The following is a 21437-nucleotide window of genomic DNA, read 5'->3' on the forward strand; positions in this document are numbered from 1 at the left end:
AACATGCACTTGAGGGCAGGGGGGATCGTGCACAGCGGCCACATTTGTCATCTTCTTCTGGTGAAACTTTAAATGTGGGGAGATGAATTTGTTGTTAAACCTTGAAGTGGATTAGACCCAGGCGGCTACCGCAGGAAGAGGAGCTGACACGGGCAATAGCAACTCTTTCTCCCGGGGACACATGCTATTGCTAAAAGTATGGTCTTTGAAAAATGTTTTTGTTTTTATTGTTGGCTTTTGAGCACATCATTACTTTCCAACTTTTCTTTCTGGTACTATTACTATTAAGGTCAACTAAGGCTCTTCAGTCTTGAAATCAGATATTTAAATATGTTCCCAGATTGATTTACAGCAAACATTTATTAAGGAAGTGTGGCTGATAGAACAATTTAGTTCATTTTGAATCCTTTTGTTTCTTCTCTAAAATGTAAGCGCTAGCAGCATTTCAATCTGTGCTCAGGTTAATTGATTGATTGTCTAGACGAGCAATGGGCACTTTGTGAAAAAAAATAAAGGAAACGACCAGTGCTGAATTAATTCAACCTTGATTAGTTTCGAGAGATCCACTTTGAAGACGACGGGTGGCTTAAGGGCTCCAAGCCCAGGGGATAAATGAAGCAAAAATGTTATGGACACTTATTTAGAAGACGTTTTAAGGAACCAGAATGATGCACAGAGGTTACATGAAGACAGTGGAAATATCCTGACAAGACCTTAAATTGACCAGAAAGAGGGTTGCCAATGACGAACACCATTAAAACACTCTCTATCACTTGGACAAAAAGCACCCACAGGAATTCTTCAAATACCAAAAACGTAATAGTTTTGTTCTCATGGTGAGATAGCAGTAAGCATGCCTTTGTCAAATCCCCACATCAGATGCTGGCAGATGTGAATATAATAAAACATACGTCTACAAGCTGCAGTTGATGGGACTTGTGTCTGCAGTTTGGGAACATTATGAAATGCAAGAATATGTGCATGAAGTTTCCTTTGACTGTCTATAAAATAACTGTGGCCCTGCTTGGGGGAGAAAAAAAAACCAAGACATGTTTTGCAAAAGGGAAGTATGCTTTGCTTATTTCGCAAAATCTGTCCGGTCAGAAATGATTGTGACAAGATGTTTTGGCTAAACTAGAGATGCGTGTCGATGTGAGGTGTAAGAATACGCAGCACAGGAACAAAGCAAAACAACACTGAGAACAAAAATATCCAAATCATGTGCAATATAACTTATTACTTTTCAATAGCAGCGGTAAAACGCATTGTGCATTGACTTTGCATGTAATCTGCTCACGCGTCAAATTCGCGCCGTGTGAACACAGCATAAGTCTTCTGTTGGAATCTCTGATCAATCTCTGGCACAATCGTTTCCTTTGATGCGAGTAAAGTTAATACATTGTAATACATTCGGCGGTGTAATTTTATAACCACGAGTAAAGTTTGAACCATGGCTGAAGTTAGAACTGAAACCTAAGTAGCTCCACTGTGCTCTCAACATTAAACTGTGAAAAATAAATGTTGCAGCCTGAAAAAAATACTGTGATATGAATTTTCGCCATACCGCCCAGCCTTAATGCATCTTATGTGAAATTAAGGTTTTACATGTATATTGTGATTGAGCCATGTAATCCCCCCCTCTTTACGCTGACATTATAGTATAGGATGCATATATCATAGTTTTAAAAGGAACCTTGAAACCTGCAAAAAAAAGAAACGTGGCATTACTGCAGCTGTACAAGTTGCTGTACTTTCTTTCCTGTGCTGCGGCCTGAGGAAGAACATTGTTTAATCAGGGATGCTGGGCCGCAGGTTGGTGTCTGCCGGTCTATGGACCTGCCCGCTGATGGCGTGCGAAAAGGCACGGCGCACTCTGCACAATATTAACGCGAGCCCGGCCCCCCTCCCTCTTCACCACTTTGACTGGCTCTGCTAAACAACAATTTGTGGCCTTCGCTGTTGTTCGTATTAAGCCCTTATGACCGCAATAAAAAAGAAAAGAAAAAAAAAGTCTGGCTGAAATAGAAGCGAGGCTTTAAGAAAGGCACGGCATGCAGCGACCAGACTGTACTTTTCTTTCTGCCGTCTGTATGAACAAAGCGGTGTGTTTTTAAAAGCCACTGTAACCTATGAAGGTTGCACTCGCAAGACCTACATTTTCCCTCTGGAGCCATGCCAGCACATCTCTGACAGACTGCCAGTGGTTTGTAGCAGATTTACAAGCCCATCCTCTCGTCTCCTCGTTTGACTCCTCTCTCTCCACTGGAAAAAAAACATATTTCCATATGTGTGCGTTTTGCCTCCTGTGGCTGGAGCGGCGTGAAAAAAGCAGAACAGAACTGTCTTGCAGCAGACAAATAGACTTGTGTAATATAATATCAGAACATTGTGTACCAGCAAAAGCAGCGTTTTATGTGATCATATTATATGATGGTCCTGTTGTTTGCCTCAGCAAAGGCCATTTCCAGTCTGTAGTTTTATTCATTTATTTTTCTCTAAATGCATTTCTTAATGAGTGTTTTCGCAACTTTTGGTTTCACACACTGGATAAAAAGACTAAAACCAAACTTGATTTTTGTGTTGCTTGATGTGTACAATTTTAAAAGTATCTGCGATGTTATCAATGTAAATGTTTGCTCATTGCTGTCGGTGTTTCAACGGTGTTCGAAAAAAAAACAACTCCCCATACCTTGAAACTAAATGAATGTAAAAGAAATTACACATTTGTTTCATTTGTTGCAATAAAATTACATTTAAGGCTCAGTTAGACACAAAATGACATGTTAAGGGAACTAATATATGAAAATGACCTCGCTTCAGATGGAAGTTCATTTGATCCAATGACATGCAAGCAAAGTTAACTTTTTGAATTCATGTTCTTCATATTTGTCTTCAATTAAGTGATCGTGTTTTCCTTCTTTCCTCCCAGGGGATATCATATTCAATGCACAGTATCCAGAATTGCCACCAGATTTTATTTTTGGAGAGGATGCCGAGTTTCTCCCTGAACCCTCGGAACTACCGGTGAGTATCTGCACTCGTTTGAGAATCATTGATTGCGAGTTTCTTTCCCCAGAGGACTTTAAATGCACTACCACAGCATTTGTTTTGCTTCTTTTCCATCTTTTCATTAATTTACGACGTTGCATGGTTCTCCTATGTAGTCCTAAATGTTGGACAGACGCGTAAAATTGACGATCATAGCATAATATTAAAAGCAGTGTCACATGCACACCTAAGCCGCTTTCCCACTGGACAAAAAAAAACAACATCTGGCTTTTGTCTTCAGTGGGAAAGGTCACAATCAGCATATATTTCCGAGACAAATGACGCTGCAGTAGTCACGGGTGTTTATCCGCTCCGGCAGTGATGAAAATACGGCATAAAACATGACATAAAACATAACAAGGGTAGATGCGCTCATTTTTGCCACTTTTCTGGCGCGATGCTTTGACTGCTATGTCGACTCTTCGTCATCAGGTCGTACAAGACACGTCATACAGTTTTTGACAAAAAATAAATTCAACTCTCAAAGCCTTCTGGTCGCTTAGCAGCAGCAGAGTTGTGGCGAGGTACCGTGTGTGCACTGGTAGTTTCGTTAGCTGATAGCAAGCCAAACACTCTGTACGAAACAATAAAAGAGAGCCAACTAACTACCAGTTAGACAAGCGGTCAATGGCCGAGGTACAGCAGTGTGTAGGTTAGCTTTAAGTGGTGAGCCAAACACACCATGCCAAACAATGTAAGTGAGGTGCAGAGAAACAGCCGAGAGGTACTCAGCAGTGCTACTAGTTCCGTTCGCCAAACACAATTCATTTCATTAGCTATTGGCCCAACACATTGCAAACTGTTATACTGTGTCTCTTGGGGTCAGAGACACACTCAGCTGTGTTATCACTCGGGTTAAGAGTAGTAAGGAGTCGGCAGGCAGTCATTGGCAGCGTAAAACAGGCAATAAAATACAAAGTATGAGTCGGAGGTCCTTTAACGTGCAGCCATTACTGGTAATTAAAATAGTATGCTGTTTACTGCAGCAGAATGCGAGATTATTCGTGGACAGACAACAAGGTAATCACGCATGCACGCACACACATGACCGATTGCCTGATCCTCCTGGCAGGAATAAAAGTATTGTTGCTTTCCACTGATTACCAACCCTGTTTTTCGGCACATTTGTGACTTTGAATCACTAGCAAAAAACAGGAAGGCATACTCGTCTACTGCCAAAGGGAAAAGGGTATTTGTAAAAGCTACCAAGTGTGTGCGTTGTTAGATAGCTAGAAATGTCGCAATAATTGGCTGATGTATTTCATTATGCCATAAAGTCTGTTTTGACTCACTAGTTATCTGGAAATCTGATTATCTCTGTCGTGCCATGATTCACTGGCAAGCTAGCCTAAACAGGATAAAGGGACTGTACTAGTTTGTGTCAGACATATGTCAGTGTTGTAGAACTCTATCGGTCTTGAGTCGAAGAGGACTCACTAAAGTGCCTTTGCATTGTCTGATTTATGTGTTAACAACAAATGGAGCTTCCCAAACATACAATTCCCCTCTGCAATGCCTTCTGCTTATTTTATAATGTCACATGGTACGCTAATACATTCACATATATACAGTGTATATAGCAATAACAGAGGCGAATGAAGAGGAATCGTCATTTGTTTTTATGGGAATGGGGATCTTTCAGATTAATTTGGGGAGTGTTTTGCATGTTCTACACTTTAGTTTATTGTCAACTGCGTCATGCAGTGTGGGACTCTCACTGGTCTGGTCTCAGTCTCAATACGCTTGGTAATTACTTGGTCTCGGTTTAGGTAGTCTGGACTACAACACTCACTTGATGATTGGCATTAACATCCTTGATAAAAGTATCTCGACTTACAGTAAGTAATTGCATGTCTAGTATGATAACTGGTTTTCTAAGCCAGATTGCATCAGCACTGTCTAGTTTCCAATGGGGTGTGGTTTTAATGTTTGAAAAGTATTACAAGCTGCCACACCATAAAAAGTGGTTACGACATCACCTTAAATTCCAAATAGTGTGTTTGCATTTTTTAATCACATTTCGTTTTCAATCCGAAATAATTACTTTAATGTTCAGAACTTGCTATTTTGTTTTTCAAAGGTAGAAAGGAATATGTTCTGGTAATTTTACAAATGGGTTGCTTTACAGAGGTCTTCTCAAATCTAGGAATAACACATCTACAGCAAATCAAAACGAAAATATTGGACTCATTTATTTTTGCATGCTCTTCCTTGTCAGGCACTTTCAATACTTTATTCTCTATTTTAAGTCCAACGTAGCAACAACAAAATGTGCAACTCTGTCTGCCCAAATGTAGAAATCTGTCACGAAGCTTACATGTGATTGACAAAAGCCGGTTTTATTTGCTTGGTGGAGTCTGTGGGAGCTGCGCTAACTGAATGGCATCTCAATCATCTGTTCTGATGAGGCAAAGATCTACAGGCTACAATAGTGTACAGTACCAACAAACCCTGTAACTGAATCTTAAGGCTGATATGCAGCTCAGCTAAGGTTTGATGTTAGGATTTGTTATTGTACAGTTGCATTCAGAAAAAGTTCTAAGTCCTAATTTATTTATTTATATGAGTAAATACGCAAAACACATGCGTATCATACATAGATAGCTATAGAAATCAGAATTGGAAATGGTTTATTGGCAAATACTTAACACATACAAGGAATTGGGCTTGGTGATTGGAACAAGACAATAAACATAGTGTAATAGCAAAAGGCATCATTTAAAACACTCCTGTGTCCTGCATAAAAGTCCACTGTGGTACACGTTCATCCACCACCCAGACTTCCACACTCTTACTTCTGCTTCACAACATATAGGGCGCCCAACTTTTTGTCCTGGTATTGAATGTTGCCTTTGGCTCAAATCAGTTGGTGCAGAATTTTTCAATTTGGACAGAATTCCTGGGGATGCCAGGCAAAATGTTTATATCCTATTACATCTAAACATAGAATAAGTAGGTGAACGTAGCCACCGTGACATCGCCCATTGGTTTGTGGACTACCTTTTCGAAGCCTTGAGTTTGGCATTTCGGCTGTTGCCATCTCGGTTTCTTTTGGAGCCAAAAGCATGCTTAAAAGAAAGTGTACTTCTTCTTCGAGTGTCTTTTAGTACAACCGAACACCGAACAACGCCCTAAAGCATACCCGGCTTTACAGTCTATTATTTTTCACATGGGACCATGGTTTACTAAATGAACATCATGCTGTATTGAATAAGACTTGAAACTAGCGTAAACCCATGTTTACAATGTTTACTGAAGCGAGAAGTCGGGTCATTTTCAAATCACCCCCTGATGGCCATTGGAAATAATGCAAGTTCAAGGCACTTTTGCATTGGCGCCACTTTTGAGACCAGGATGTTGCCCCATTTACACCCATTGCGCTGTTGTTGTCGTTTGTCTCGTCTAATGTCTATGCACCAAGAAAAACTCCTCGTCTGTGTAAACATTCCTGGCAAATAAACGGTTTCTGATTCTGATTTGCTCTAAACCAAAGAATGTTCATTGGCTGTTATCAAATCTGTACAGTGTTGACTCTGGAGGTTATTGGGCCCCGATGGAGATCTGCAGTCTATGGAGTACTTCCTTGTTTTTAAGATGCTACCATGCAGTTATCCAGTGCTATTTTTGAAGCCGCCTGGCACGTAGAAGCTAAATTCCCCTGCTTGTGTCAGAGTCTGGGAGAAGAGAGGGGAGTATTGCTCACCGTCTCGCAAAATCCAGCTGTGCACATAAGGGGAAGTACCTCTGCTGAGCCAGTGCTTGGCCGCCCAGACGCATGTTTATTTTCCTCATACTCTGGCCGTGTTTTGCTCTTCATGCTCTCATAATCCACCTTCATCTGTCTCTCAGCCTGAGATCCTCCTCTCCCACTCACTCCTTGTTTTCCCCCTGTACATTTTCAGTAAGTACAACCCCCTCTAACTCTTTAAAACGCTCAGTTCCCAGCAAGTCTTTAATTTCCCCCATATCTCCTGGGTAATGTTTACCATCATCACTGGCAGTGGGAATTTAGAAAGAATTGTTTTTATTTACAAAGGGACCAAGTGTATTTGTGCAATGATTCTGCTAATTAATGGCAATGAGAATATGTGTGTGCTACACGTCATGAAAATACTGTTAATAGATCAAATCGCTTGGAAGTACACTTCACCTCTAGTCCTCACAAGCAATATGTTTCTAGGCTTTGCTATCCAGCGGAGGTAAACATTAGGCTAATTTTAGGTCCTCTGTCAGTGGCTGGTTGGATTCTTGATGTCTCAGCAACACACAGCTCTTGTTTACAGCCGGCCAAGGGTATCATTAGCTGCTCTGTTTGGCCTCGTTGTTTTTCCCTGCTGTCACCAGGCCTCGAGTAGGTTAGTTATCCATGCTTCTGTTTAGACAGAGAAATGAGAAAAATGACAGGACTTAAACATGATACATATAACATCCAACCCTGCATGGTACGGTGTCCATTTTGGAAATGTTATCCTCAAAGTTTTAATTTTCAGCAGGGTTTGGGTTTGAGCTAGATCAAAGCTGTTTGCAAGTTCTTATATTTAGACTTTTCTGTTTTGTAAGCTGCATCAACATTCAACTACAAAAGTGAAACAGTTTCCTGGGTTAGGTGAATTGCAAGCCGTGGACAGTCAGATAGAATCAAGAGGAACCACTCCTGTAAGGAGGAGGATAAAGAGGATTTTTATGTTTCGTTATAAACATTTTAATTATATACTACGCAATTATCTACGACACCTGTGTCGAATATGTTCCTTTGGGAGTGATATGCCACTCCGTATAATGTGGAGTTAGCGAGAATGGCTTGTTTTTTACCAACAGGGTGACGGGTCTGATGGTCAGTAGCAGCCTTCTGTCGTGTTGTCCTTTTCCAGCCTTGCACCTTGTTAGGTAGATATCTGCTGAGTACTGACCAACAGCTGGGGCGAGCAGGTGATGAACAATAGTTGGATACTTTTTAATTATATCGCATTATTGAAATCTCCAGCAGCAGCTTAATCTGTTAGTCTGGGAATTGTTTAACATTAGCTAATATTAGCTCGGCACCCAAATGGGAGACTTAGAGCTGTCGACGTAATCAATTTAGAGGATATCTGTTACTTAGCTTCAATTACCACATGTGACATGCCAGCAGTTTTCTATAATTAGAGTATACGCGTAAGTGGAAAACTGATTTAATTGGATATCTGGGGCCAAGATTTCTTTTTTCGTACACTGCTCATTGTTAACGGTCCGATCAGCAATTTGAGACTGGAGTTGGAGTTGAGAGACCCACACCCATTGTTGTATTTCCAACAATAATAATACATACAGTATATGTCTGAAATAATGTCTAATATTGATTATTTTGTTCTCCCCAAAACTCCTCAACGCCTCAAACAAAGTACATTAAATACTACAGCAACAATAAAATCCTCAAACCTTCATGATGAAGTGATTATTAGGAAAAGCCCTGTAAACATTTCAACCACAATGCACGAGTATAGAAGGGACTTGGAATACCCCGGCTGAATGACGACAGCCCACATGTCCCTCAAATAAACCTTTTATTACTGAACCGTTCCATGAGCCGTGGAATATGAGCAAAGTCTGCCACGACACTGTTACATTGTTGCTAGGCTGCAAGGGCTCAGCGGTGAGTGCAAATGCAGGCTAAATGGCATCCAGATCGTGGCTAATTGGCCACCAGGGCCTCAGAGTGTTTAGATACGCATACTGTAAGATAAAATGTACTACCACAGCATACTGGCTGCTCGTCTTAACTCTCGCCCGAGCTGGATGAATTTTGGGTTTGCCGGTCTAATGGGTTTATTTTGGGCAGAGAGGGAGCTATTGTTTCCGTTTTTAACGCGGAAATAAATCTTAAATTGGAACTTGAAATCATTACTTAACCACGCTGACACATTTATAGCTGTCTAACCTAAAGATGTAATTGGTTCCAGTCAGTAGTTAAAAGGCGGCATGTGAGGGATTATTTAACTATGGTGAACATGTAGAGACCGTAAAGTTTTAAATAGTGAAGAACATGCAATGCTGATTTTACCATGGGAACTGAAATAATGATGTTGGACTGGCCTAGTCTAGGCTTAGTGTAGGGTAGCTATACGTACATGTATGTGTCCAACTCAGTTTCCCACCGTCTAATACAACAGCCCGACAAGGCCGAATATGCCTGAAACTAGTTTGCACAAAATGTTGTCCAAACATATTGAAAGGGAAAAGATGTATTCGTATTGCGAATGGCCACCCTTGAAAGTGTGGCAAAAAGCCTGTACATTAAGTGGCTTGGTCTCAATTGCATTGCTGGTGTGCCGTGATGTCATGATGAACAGTGTATGAGAGAGATGCTCCAGTTTGTAGTCTGCTGGTGTGATAGTTGTTCGTTACTGAACGTGGTCGTGAAACATGTCAGAACTAGAAGGGCACTCGGAGAGTGTAGTCGTCCGCCAAGGCCATGCCCCATCTCGCAATGTTAATGAAAGTCGAAAGCACATAGTGTCCCATGATTCGGATCCATTCTAAAGTTTAACGGGTTCATCCTTGGCCCATGCTGCACCCTTCCACCAAGTTTCTGTAATTCTGCTGACACACATGGAAAAAAAACAAGAAAACAACAACAAACAAATGAAACCAAAATCATGACCTCCTTGGCAGAGTTCATTATAAACTTCTCCATCTACAAACACAATGCATGAGTGTTTATATTGGCTGGCTGTGTCCTGTACATCAGCATGGTCAATTAGTTCATAGGGCCTTAACTTGCTGGTGCAGGACGGAGATCACACCGAAACAGGAAAACCGTATGCTTGAAGTTGTTTGTCTAGTGGATTTCATTATACTCCATTGAGAGACCAATATACATGCTGCGGAAGTTTAATGTGGCCGCACTCTCACCAAAACTATTGTTTTTTTCCGACCTTGAAAGGGGTTGCGTCCTGGATTTCAGACACTGTTTGACAACTTGAATATATTTAAACACCTAACAAACAATCTAGTTGTTTTGTCTCTTTTAATTGTGACCAAGGTGCTAAGCAGAACATTTTACAGTGGAAGATCAACTTGTCAGCTCTCTCTGAAGGACAAACTGTGTCATCTAAATGACCTAAAATCTAGTTTGGCTAATATTGGCTGATAGGCCTGGCTTGAATCCCATCTTTACGGAGGTTATTATTTGTTGGAATTGATCGACTTATCTTTCCACACTCTTTCCACTACGTCTTATCAGTGACAACACACCCTATTCCAGTCAGTGCAACAGGCTAATCGTGACCAAAGCCCAGTGGAGACGAGTTTGGCAAGATGTGTGTTCACCAAACACAGTGACAGGAATACAACAGAGTAGGTCAACCCACGAGTTGCCGGGAAAAGTGATCAGAGAGGAGGAAATGACAAAGACAGAGACCGGAAAGGAAGATAAGGAAGGCGGAGAGCAATGCTACTGAAATCCCTTAAGTGGAATATGTATGTTGCATAACGTGGTCATTTCTTTTCTTCCCAAATTCAGTAAAACCTAATATTTTCTCCAAATATTTTCATTGAATGATTTTTTTTTTTTTGTTTGAAGTAAAAAGTGAGTACTTAGTACAGTACACACACTGTGGCATGTCTGGGTAGAATAGTTATGTTGGTGAATTTAGCTTGTTTTTGCTGTAATAGTTGATTGAAACGCTCCTAATTTGCACCTGCGTTTGATTATAAGACATTTCAAAAGTTCACTTGTGTTTTGCTTGACATTTGAATGGAAGCACGGCTATTGTGTGTGTGTGTATCTGCGGTTAGAGCTGCTCATCAGGTGTTTTCTTTTTAGCAATAGCTAGCTCGATACTAGTAACAAAGCTAGCTAGCAAAATGTGTCTTGTGATGGATGTGGTTATGACCGAGAGGCAAAAAGATGTGCATGGAAAATAACATTCTGATAGGTTATATATTATTATAAATTATATTTATTAATCATGCTGATTGAATGCTTCATCTATATTATCCCCCAGTCATAAGCCTAGTCTGTTTTATAATTATTTTATTTTTATACATGCAAGGCATTTTTAAACTTGAGGCGCCATTAAGCAGACTGTACTTCTCACATATGAAGAAACTTTGTAGCCCGTTAAAGTACTTTGCTTCATCGTTACAGACTTCTATATGTAGCCAGCACATAGGCCAGAGAACACAAAATGCAACCCGTCTTTTACTGTTAGATAACAGTTAGTATGCCACTTTTCACTCGCCTAATACTACTATTTGTATGCCCTTCTGTCCCCTTCTTTGCGAGTAACGTATCATTTGTCTGGTCTCGACTTGTCCGGTGATGCGTGCAGGCTCTAAACATTTCGGGAGTTCCCCAGTGTTTAGCATCTTTCTCAGTGTGTGTGTGTGTGTGTATGCGTTAGCCTCGATGGCCTCTCTAGATACAGCATCAACATGTTTCCACTTATCCTCCCTCAAAACAGTAAAAATGGGCTCCTCTGTGTCTCTGGCAGCAGAGAAGCAGCTGGGGTTCGGCGATGCACTCAGCTGTGTTGTCGCTAGTGATCCCGACCGGCCACCGTTTGAGAAGAGTTGTAAGTGACGAATCAGAAGGCAGTCAATGATAGTATAAAACGGGTAATAAATAGTGTTTTTAGAATGAGAGTCATCGCAACCACGAGAGGTCCTTGAGAAAAATATGATGCACTTTGCCATAGCAGAATGCCAGATTGGCTGTGGACAGACACGGAGGTATACACCACTCACGGACGCACGGAAACACAAATCCAATTGCTTTCATAATAATTGAAAGTAATATCTTCTGATGGTTCAGCATTCAATTCAGTTTATTTTGTATAGCCCAACATCACAAATACAAGTTTGCCTCGGAGGGCTTTACAATCTGTACACATGACATCCCTGTCCCGGGACCTCACATCGAATCAGGAAAAACTCCCCCAATAAAGATAGTAAAAACCCTTTCACAGGGAAAAAAAGAGAAGAAACCTGAGGGAGAGCAACAGAGGAGGATACCTCTCCCCGGATGGACAGAAGCAATAGATGTCATGTGACCAGAATGAACAACGTAACAGAGTTACAGCACATTACATGAATATGACAGAAAATTAATCATATAATGAGTAGTAGGCATGATCCATGATCCAGATCACCACGATCCATGAAGCAGAAGGAGGTAGAGAGGTAGAGCACCCAGCATATGGGCATACCTATCATCTCATCTGTTCACCTCAGGCTCAAATACTAATGATGTTGATGGTCTTAATGACAATCCAGTTGCCCATTCAATTTCTTAACCGTGATCCAATTTGAGAATTAGGCCATTTAAGTGTATGCATGCAAATATATTAAACAAGTGCAAAGACTTTTAGTTTTTCTGGTTGTGTTATACTTGTGCATGTCAGGGAAAACACCAAATACAGATATACTATCTGAACAACTCATACTTTAACTGCTTCATGTTAATCTTGGTTAGTATAAAATAGTTAGAAAATAGTACAACTAACGACAAATAACTCCTGTTTTAAGTGACTTCTGTTTAAGCTGCAGGGCCCAGCTGTTTTAGGAAATTATTCAGCTTTTTTTTTTTTAAACCTAACTGTATTTGTGACTTGTTTTTAAATGTTAATGTCTTCAGTAGGAGCCAATGGGTTGTGTGCTGAGTGCCATAGATAGGGTGGGGATGTCTGAAAGTATAGCGAGAAGGACAAACGCAGCGTATTTGGTCTTTTCATCAGACTGCCAGTTACACTCATTGGCCATTGGTCATTCGTCCTGCTCGCTCAGATGAAAAAAGGTTGTTTACTTTTCCACTATTTTTGAAAATGAAAACCCCTCAGAGACGTTATGGCCTCAGACAATGAGATATTGTTTGTAGTTTGGATATCAGGACAACTCCCACAAAGAAAATGTGAGTGTAAAGCCAATCGAAGCACTATTCCGCCTTAGAAAAGGAAACATTCCAGACTTCACGTTGCCCCCTGGTAATCCTGAATGCCAAGCATTGGTGAGCGCTTCCTATCTGCTGCTCCAGCTCGTCCCCTGTTACTGTTCTAACAATGGACCTCAGATGCCCATAAAGCAGGATTATGTCAACCTGGGCATAGCGTACCAACTGTTGCTCCTGCTTCCTTCCCGCTGTAGGGAATAATGCATTCCAGCTTTTATTAGATTGTATTATTGGCAGGGCTCACTGACAGCCCTGGGAATGCTTTTAGCAGACATGCTATTGTTTGCTACCAGAGATTCTGGTGGAAAGAAGTTTGGCAAATCTTAAACACCAGCTGATGGATGGGAGAGAACAAGCGACTTAAGTGCCAGACTAAGAAAGGACCGTAGTATCAGCCCTGGCAGTGGTTTGGTACTAGGCTAAAGAAGATACCGAACCACATGCAAAGTAGTGGGAAAAGTGTTATTTCTGTCAAGTACTGTTTTGGACACAAATGGCACAGATCACAGTAAAAAACAACAACACTGGGCTGAGAATGCCAAGTGTCTTAAACACATGACAAGAGCAATTTAGCATGATCTTAGACTTGGCACTCTCCAGGGGCAAAACAGGGTGTGAGCCCACACTTGAATTAGAGACTAACAGAGATTAATTTAATACTTGGGAGTTTTTTAATGCCTCACACTTTCAAGTCAACAGCGATTTATTGGATCAGGTTGCCAGCATCTATAAAAATCACATTTAAGACGAAAAAACAAATATCTTCTCTTGGCCTATATAATTATCTTGCATTTTCAGATGCCAGTCCCTCTCTCATTGGCCTACGATAAATATTGGATCAGAGATGGTACAGACGGATGGCACAGGAAGACATAATTCTGTCAACTTGGGTCTATTCAGTGTGAAGATGCCCAATTTAGGTGTACATTTTGTTCTTAAAGGAAAACACTGTGTCTGTTGGGTTCTTCCTTTATCATCAACACATTTACAATAATTTAGAATTGTGGGTTAAAGGAATGACTCGTGCCTATTGATTTGATGCAATAAGTCGCACACTTGGTAGTTTTGTCTTTATTTACACAATACTACGCGGTAAGCAGTGGTCCTGGGGCTACCGGTCTGTTTGTCTGAACTGAAGAATCGATACACCTATTGGATGGATTGCAGTGGAATTTGCTGCAGATATTCAAGGCCAATGTTCCCTCTAATTTTTTTCAGCACTGAGCAAATTTCTTTTTTTCTGAGCGCACATTTCAGCACTGTGAGCAATTCGCAACCACGTGATCTGCCGAAAATGACCACAAGCCTGCGTTAGCCATAGGGGATTCAAAGAGATGACAGCAAATGCATCAATATGTATACAAGGTTGATATTTATTCAATATCCTTTATAATGGCTGGACTTTGGGAACATTTTAATGATGGTGCTTTACCCGTCAGTTTAGTTGAACTTAAAGGATCTTTGTTGAACTTCAGTAAGGGGAGGTTATGACTGGTTCACTGGTTATGACTGATAATGATATATATATATATAAAAAATAAAAGTAGCAAAGGTGTTTAGTCATTTCTCAGCAGGTACAACATTTAAGTGGAACTTCATTGAAAGAAAAATGCTAATGCCGTGCTTAACAATAATTATAGGCCTATTAAATTGATATGGTGTCATTTTCCCTAAAGGTAGCCTATATAAACAATTTAATAACTTCATATTCTTCATATTTAAATATGTCTGAAAGTTCCATCCTACCTGTGTCAGTTTGGACTATTTCATCTAGCCCCTCATGTTTGAACGTTAGGCAGACCTTTTTCTGGGGCGCCTGCTCTGCCTTTCTTTTCGCCATGGTAGCCTATAGCTGCTGGAGCAGGGCCCGCCAAGAGGAGCCTAAACAGCGCCGTCCCGAGCTCATGTGGCGCTCTGGGCGAGCTTCACTCCTGGCACCCGGAGGAGGACAGCGGGGGTGGAGGGGTGCTAACGGAGGCAGAGCGCTAGCAGAGGTACAGAGAGCGCATGTCGAGAAACGGGACGCTGATTGGCCAAGAAGACTCGACACGTCACATCAAAGATCTTATTATTGTGGTGATGACTCACTCCTATCTCAGAAACACTGGCGCATTAAAGATTTTTTAATCCCTGAAAAAAAATCGTGTGCGCGGTCTGAAAAATCTATTTCGCGGCCGCGCACGCGCGCAGCTTTGAGGGAACACTACTCAAGGCCCCAAAAGGTTATCCTCTAATTACTGTTGTGTTCCTCTGAACTGTTCTTTAGCGCCACCAGCAGGTGGAAGTTTGTGAATTTATAAATATTTTGATTTGTCCAGTGCTTTGATTGATGACCATGTGCCCGTAAAACTAAGGACATTTCCAATAGCTAAACTAAGATGGTGAAAAGCCCATGACAGAATACTCTCAGGCAAGTATTTTGCTTATCAAATACGTTTTTGCTACGCAGCGTTTCAGAAATCTGAAACGATCCCCATGCACTCGAGTGTTTTAGCACCGTTTCAGAAATGATACTAACACACCTGAAAACCCATGTCATATGAGCACTCACGTACACTGGGCATCCGCGTGTAAACAGCACACGGATTGTCTACTCTGCGGTCGGTTGTTTATTTGCAGAAGATATTATTGAGGAAGAACAGAACATTATATAATTGCAGAATTTAAGTGCACAAAAACTGCTAGCATTACACAACAAGGTCAGCTTGTAATTGGTTATCCATGTTGAATTAACTACTGGTAGTCCAGGTGGATGTCGTTGGTTTTCTTTCGTACAAGTACCATGATAGGGGCGTGACTGATACGACCCAATCCGGACGAGGATGTGTGTGTCTGCGTCACGGTTTTTAAAAGTCTCCTTTTCCTAAACGTAATCCCAGAGTTTTCAAACTAAGACGGGTCAGCAGCTTTTTTTCCCTACCTTTCGTAGCAGTGTGTTAGTTAGTTGAACCGTAGCAAAAGTTACGCACGAAAACACATAGATAATATTTTATCAATTGTATTATTTGTTAATTAAAATGTTTTTATTTATTAAATTTGAGTACATCAATCAATAGACTGTGTGTGTGTTTAAAGATATGGCGTTCTGCACATTTATGTCAACCGACTGTTTTTAACATCGGCTTGGACACACTGCTCCGTGAATACCCCAAATGCTAAATGGTAATCCAATATATTTTTAATGTGCAGTTTTTAACACTGATATTGAATCAATAATAATAATAATAGTATCTAAAGGTAATACGATTATGCGTCGCTTCCTTTACAGATATGCGCTCTTTTCAAATAAGGAAAGTATCAGTGATTTGGGAATTAGAGGCGACAGGTTTTATCATAAGCCAAGTTTAGGCTTAATCATTTGACACAGGTTTAACCAGTGTGTTGTGTCAAAATAATTGGATTACAAGATCCAGATTGAACCGGCCTACAATATTTACCCCCTGGGGATAAAGCCCTAAGAAAGATGTTCCTTCCATACAGAATGATCGAGCGGGCATGTAGATGGAATTTCTTTCTTCTTCTTTTTTTCAATTTATTTCATCAAACAGTAAATCTCGGCTCTCAAATAGACTAGATTGCGACAATTGCGTCTTTTGTTTTGGTTTTTATGCATCAAATGTGTACATTTTCCGCAGGGCTTATCCTATTCATGGAAAAAAAAATACGTAGATTTGTTTTGGCACACACAGCCTTCAGCAGAGCGTATAAAATCAATTCAGTGAAGAGTCTGTATACAGACTCACATGTCTGCACACACACACACACACACACACACATTGCTTTTTTGGTTCGGTGCTGTCCACAATCTCTGCCTCTGTGTTCGACCAATGCTTCGCAGCGGCATTCCAGTGCTACCTTGTTAACTCAGAGTCAGAACATTCAGTACAAGACAAGCCAGCACAGTATTCTTTTTTTATTTTGTGTTTTTTTGCCCCAGTATCGAGTGTCCACGGTGACCACGGTCTTTCTGTCAGTCAAGGATCTTTTAAAAGACGACTTTATTGGAGGATTTTAGGAGCTGATGGTGTTGCGTTATATGTTGGAAAGATAACTTTTGTGTGGAGAAATAAACTGAAAAAGGGTCATATTTGACACGAATACCGCTTATTGTCAGCGAGGGAGTGTTTCTCCTGCAAATGTCTTGTTTATCTGAGGGAAAACACTCTGGAATGTGCTGTAATCATTTATCCAGTCATAAAGTCGTGCTACAGCTCTCCTCACATATTTTAGGATAAAAGTTTGGTTTTGTTTACAGTCTCCACTGTTGAGTTTTGTTCATATTGGCGCTTGGCACCGCGGCGAGAGCCTCAGCAGACGGTGCACAAACCTCCGAGCTCGCACACACAAAAGGCCTTAATGCCCAACACACTGTTCGTTGCATTATTCTCCAAAACGCCAGAGGAAACGTACTGCGAAGTAGCAAGGAGACAACAGGTAGAACCGGAAAAACAACACGAACCAACCTCCACGATGCCGAGGAGGAGACCCATATCTCATATTCATGGCCTACTTTATTGCCTTCGTACGAGCCCTGTAGAGAAATAAGTCAAGCATTACATGCATTATGAAAAACAAAGGTTGACTATCCTGCAAACAATTTGATTTGGCTGGTAAATATTTACTCGAATGTAGATTTTTTTTAAGACCACCAGTTTCTAAAGCATTTAAAACTGAATTGGCCGTCTATGTCAGATCCCTGGACATGTAAACAGCTTTCATAACTGGACTGTCTGTGGCAGGCATATCTGAGAAGCTCCTATGGCGAGCGGCGGGCGCCATGTCACAAAAATCCAAGGTGCACGACCAAACGCTCGGTCCACTCATGGAGCGTCCACCGCGCACGTGGCGTGCACTTCACCACGTCGAGTACACACTTAGCTTTCCCTCCCACTGAAGAAAGTCTCAAGCCTGTTATCTTTGGCCTTGGCCTACTTGCTTGAGCTCTGCAGCCCCCCCCCCCGCCCCCCCTCTCCTCCTCCAGTGGAGTTTGGCTGATATTCTGTGTCACAATCCTGACACAGCACTTCCCCAGTCTCTCCTCACTTTCAGCTCACTCTCACCCCGGAGCGCTGAATGCCTCTTTTGGACAATGCCCATCCTTGTTTGCATCGCCCCCTCGTTTCGGGAATCCCGGCATTGCTGGTAACCACTAGTGGATCGGGACGATGAGGTCACTGTCTCTCTTATGGCAAGGGTGGGGGGGTTGCTCTAAAACAATGGACGCTTTCTCCATCACCGGGCCGTTGCGGGCTGCCAGACGAGGACAGGAAGACTGGCGAACAAAAAGACAGACAGACAGGGAGACGAGCTAATGCGAGTCAAAGACGTCCCGCTTTTGACTTGACACCTACATGTAATGGCTATTAGAGGTTACAGTCTTTCCAGGGCCTACAAATCCTCACTTCCACTCAGAGCACACCAAATTGGCCCGAGTGCTACGGAGAGGCAGAGGCTGCTCAGCGTCGACTTCAGGCTTCATACTCCTGTCTTCATCAGGTTGCAGCAGTCTGAGTCTGCAAAGCGGGGTTCCACTTTCAGAATGAGTCAGGGGTGGTGGGGGGGAATCACTTTCACTTTTAGGACTGCAGAGACTCGCATCATGCATTGAAACTACTGCTAAAGAGACTCACTACCGTCTTGTTTAATCTTAAACATTGTTGCCGTCATCTCCATCCTCCAGTGGTTTCTATCAACATTACATGAATCAACTCATAACAATGTGAAACGGTAGTGTAAAAATTGTGTAAAAAAATAATAAACTAGTGCCAGCTCTTCAAAGAGGGAGCACGGATCCCATTTCAAAACCAGTTAGTAGTTGTTCTTGTTTCTTGATTTGCGAGCTGAACTCCCCCATTATAAAGCTTTCACAGCATTCCTTCCCCAAGAGCTCGGCCATCCAGTTGTCTTTATTCAACCTGACATGTTGCATGCAATTTGTTTTTTTCTACGCGGTGATGTTGGCATTAATTATAAGCGTTTTATTCCTCGCGCATCGATGGATGGGTTCCCCTTGAGTGGAAGAGTGGAAGGACTTCCATATGGTAGAATGAACCCGGTGGAGAATCACTCGTGGTCGGTTCTGCTTACTCATATGTGACAGGTGCATATGATTGTAGTTTGTTTTTCTTCTTTTTTTCTCTCTGCAAATTAGCATATTGCTCCCAGGCTTCGGTGGGTCGAGTGCTGTTGGCGATTGCTGAAGAAGAGATTGTGGGAGTGAAAGTCTTGTGAGCGCGGTGCAGCTTTTTGACCTGCAAGAGACACGGAAAATGTTCTTTTCCTAAATTACTGCACCGTGTGAGAGATGTACATCCCCATGCTGCAAACAACCCAGTGCACCCTTATCAAACATCTCTAGCTGCCAATCAGTATGGCAGCAGAGGACAGACAAAGGCTCAGTACTTTTCCACATCAATCTGAATCTCCGTGGAAACAGGACATCCTTTAGCACAACCCCTTTCCTTCTGATCTGGTAATGGGAAGTACCGCTTGTCAGAATTAGGCTATTACTGTGACTTTTTTTCTTCTCTTCTTCTTCCTACGTGATCCTCCCAACTCTCCCTCGTACCCCCGTCTTCTATCCGCCTTAAAACTGCTATTTAATAATTTCCAACCGTCCCAATGTTGTCTCAAGTGTCCTTCAGAACCATAATGGGTTGTTCAAATTGATCAGCCCTTTGGACTAGAGGTTGTCATATAACCACCATGTATGTCAGTGAGTTCAGACTGCATGTTTGAGTGCTGTGCACCTTTCTTGTAATACGGGAAGCCAACGAGTGGTCGTCCTCAACATTATAAATGTGACCTTCGACCTGTATGTTTTTGCAGGATGTTGCCTTTGACATTTTGAAATCTTAAAGGAACAGTTTGTCCCAAAATCAAAAACACATTTGAGTTTTTACCCCTTTTTCCTGTTGTGCTGTTTATCAATCTAGATCATTTTTGGTTTGAGTTGCCTTTTGTCAAGCTTTTTTTTTCTGGGAAAGCAAACGGCAGAAGTAAAAAGCGAACATTAGGCTGTAAATAAACAACACCGGATGAGTTCAACGTTGCTGCCACTGAGCTAAAAATGGACTAGTGTTGAACATGGTGACGCTTTGTAGAGTCATTTAGCCACTTGTTAGCAACCGCCTTTCTAAAGACACGTAAAAGCATCAAGAGTCCCCAGAGAGGTGTTTCCTGACGTATTTTATGTCTTAAAACAAAACGTTTAAATATCGGTAGCTTATGTTAGACCTTATTTCGGGCATCTAAACTAAAACCTGTTCAGGAGGGAACCGGAAGTGAAAAGATTTCCGGGTTTCAGGACTCATTATTGATGCGGTATAGATGCACGGTTCCCCGTGCGGGGTAATATGGATGGCGGGTGTAGTTCGGTAGAAAGAAAATAGTCCCTACCTGAAACGTTTTTGGCATCACAAGCAAAGCACCATCAAGTTCCAAAACAATCTAGGTCTATAATTAGGACTACAGGTTAAGAGGTAAAATATGTTTTAGAATTGGGGGGGAAGCTTGAGTTTGTGCTCAGGGTCGCATACAACTGTTTGCCGTTTGTGCCAGAATGAAATCTCTATATCTGCCTACATTCAGTTTAGAGGATTGCTTGCCAAATCAGCCACAACGTTATTACAATAATGCATGTGTTGATTTTACATCCTGACATGTTGTAACATGTTTAAAAAACCGTCCGATGCCCTGTCTCAATGTCCGTCTCCGGCCTCGTCCTCAGCACTTGGTCCGGTGGGACGCCGGGGATCCAGAATGCTTGCTGCAGCTGGTGAAGGAGCTCCTCCAGCAGTACCACCACTACCAGTGCCAGCGTCTGCGCGAAAGCTCCAGGCTGCTCTTCGAGCACGACAGTCTGCTGGAGGATCCCAACTACGCCCGCAACATGGAGATTTACGCCGGACGCAAGAACAGCTGGGTAGGCAACCGTCGAGCGAATTTTCAAGTCTTCAGCTTAGAACATACACACTTGTGAGTCCAGCTCATCTCATAATGGCACTACATTTTCTCTGCAGTCCTTCGAAGACATCGCCTTAGGAAATAGCTTGTAATATAAACTTCCTGTTTGCTTCTACAAAGGAACTAGTGTCAGACGAGTCAGAATCATGTGTTCTGGCATTTTCTTTTTTTTTGGGGGGCCAGCCCCAATATGCACATGGTTTTCAGATCACTGTGCCATCATGGTTGCGGCGATGTGATCTATGTGTCTCTGTCAAGGACACAATGACAATAACTCAACACAATATTGTGTTCACGCTACGTTATACGTTTCTAGCCAATTATTGGGCTTCATGCCGCATAAATGTGCACGTTATTACCAAGAGCAGACCTTTCAGTCGCTCGGAGGAGTTCGTATTCATTCAGATCTCTCTTTGCACTTGCAGCTGTCCAACTAAAAAGAAGGAAAAAAAGCCATAACCAAAAAACATTGTTAGCTTATTGCGACCCATATTTA

At 41.8% G+C, this 21437-nt stretch overlaps 1 protein-coding gene across 1 annotated transcript in view; it reads left to right on the forward strand.

The window, feature by feature from the left end:
* Positions 1-21437, forward strand: part of babam2 (BRISC and BRCA1 A complex member 2) — a 77947-nt gene that overhangs the window by 3698 nt on the left and 52812 nt on the right. The window contains exons 4-5 of the mRNA XM_079226079.1: positions 2930-3024; positions 20706-20900. Of these exons, the coding sequence (XP_079082205.1) occupies positions 2930-3024; positions 20706-20900 (290 nt within the window). The remainder of the gene's footprint in view (positions 1-2929; positions 3025-20705; positions 20901-21437) is intronic.

This window comes from Taurulus bubalis (assembly GCF_910589615.1).
Source record: "Taurulus bubalis genome assembly, chromosome: 1".
NCBI lineage: Eukaryota > Metazoa > Chordata > Actinopteri > Perciformes > Cottidae > Taurulus > Taurulus bubalis.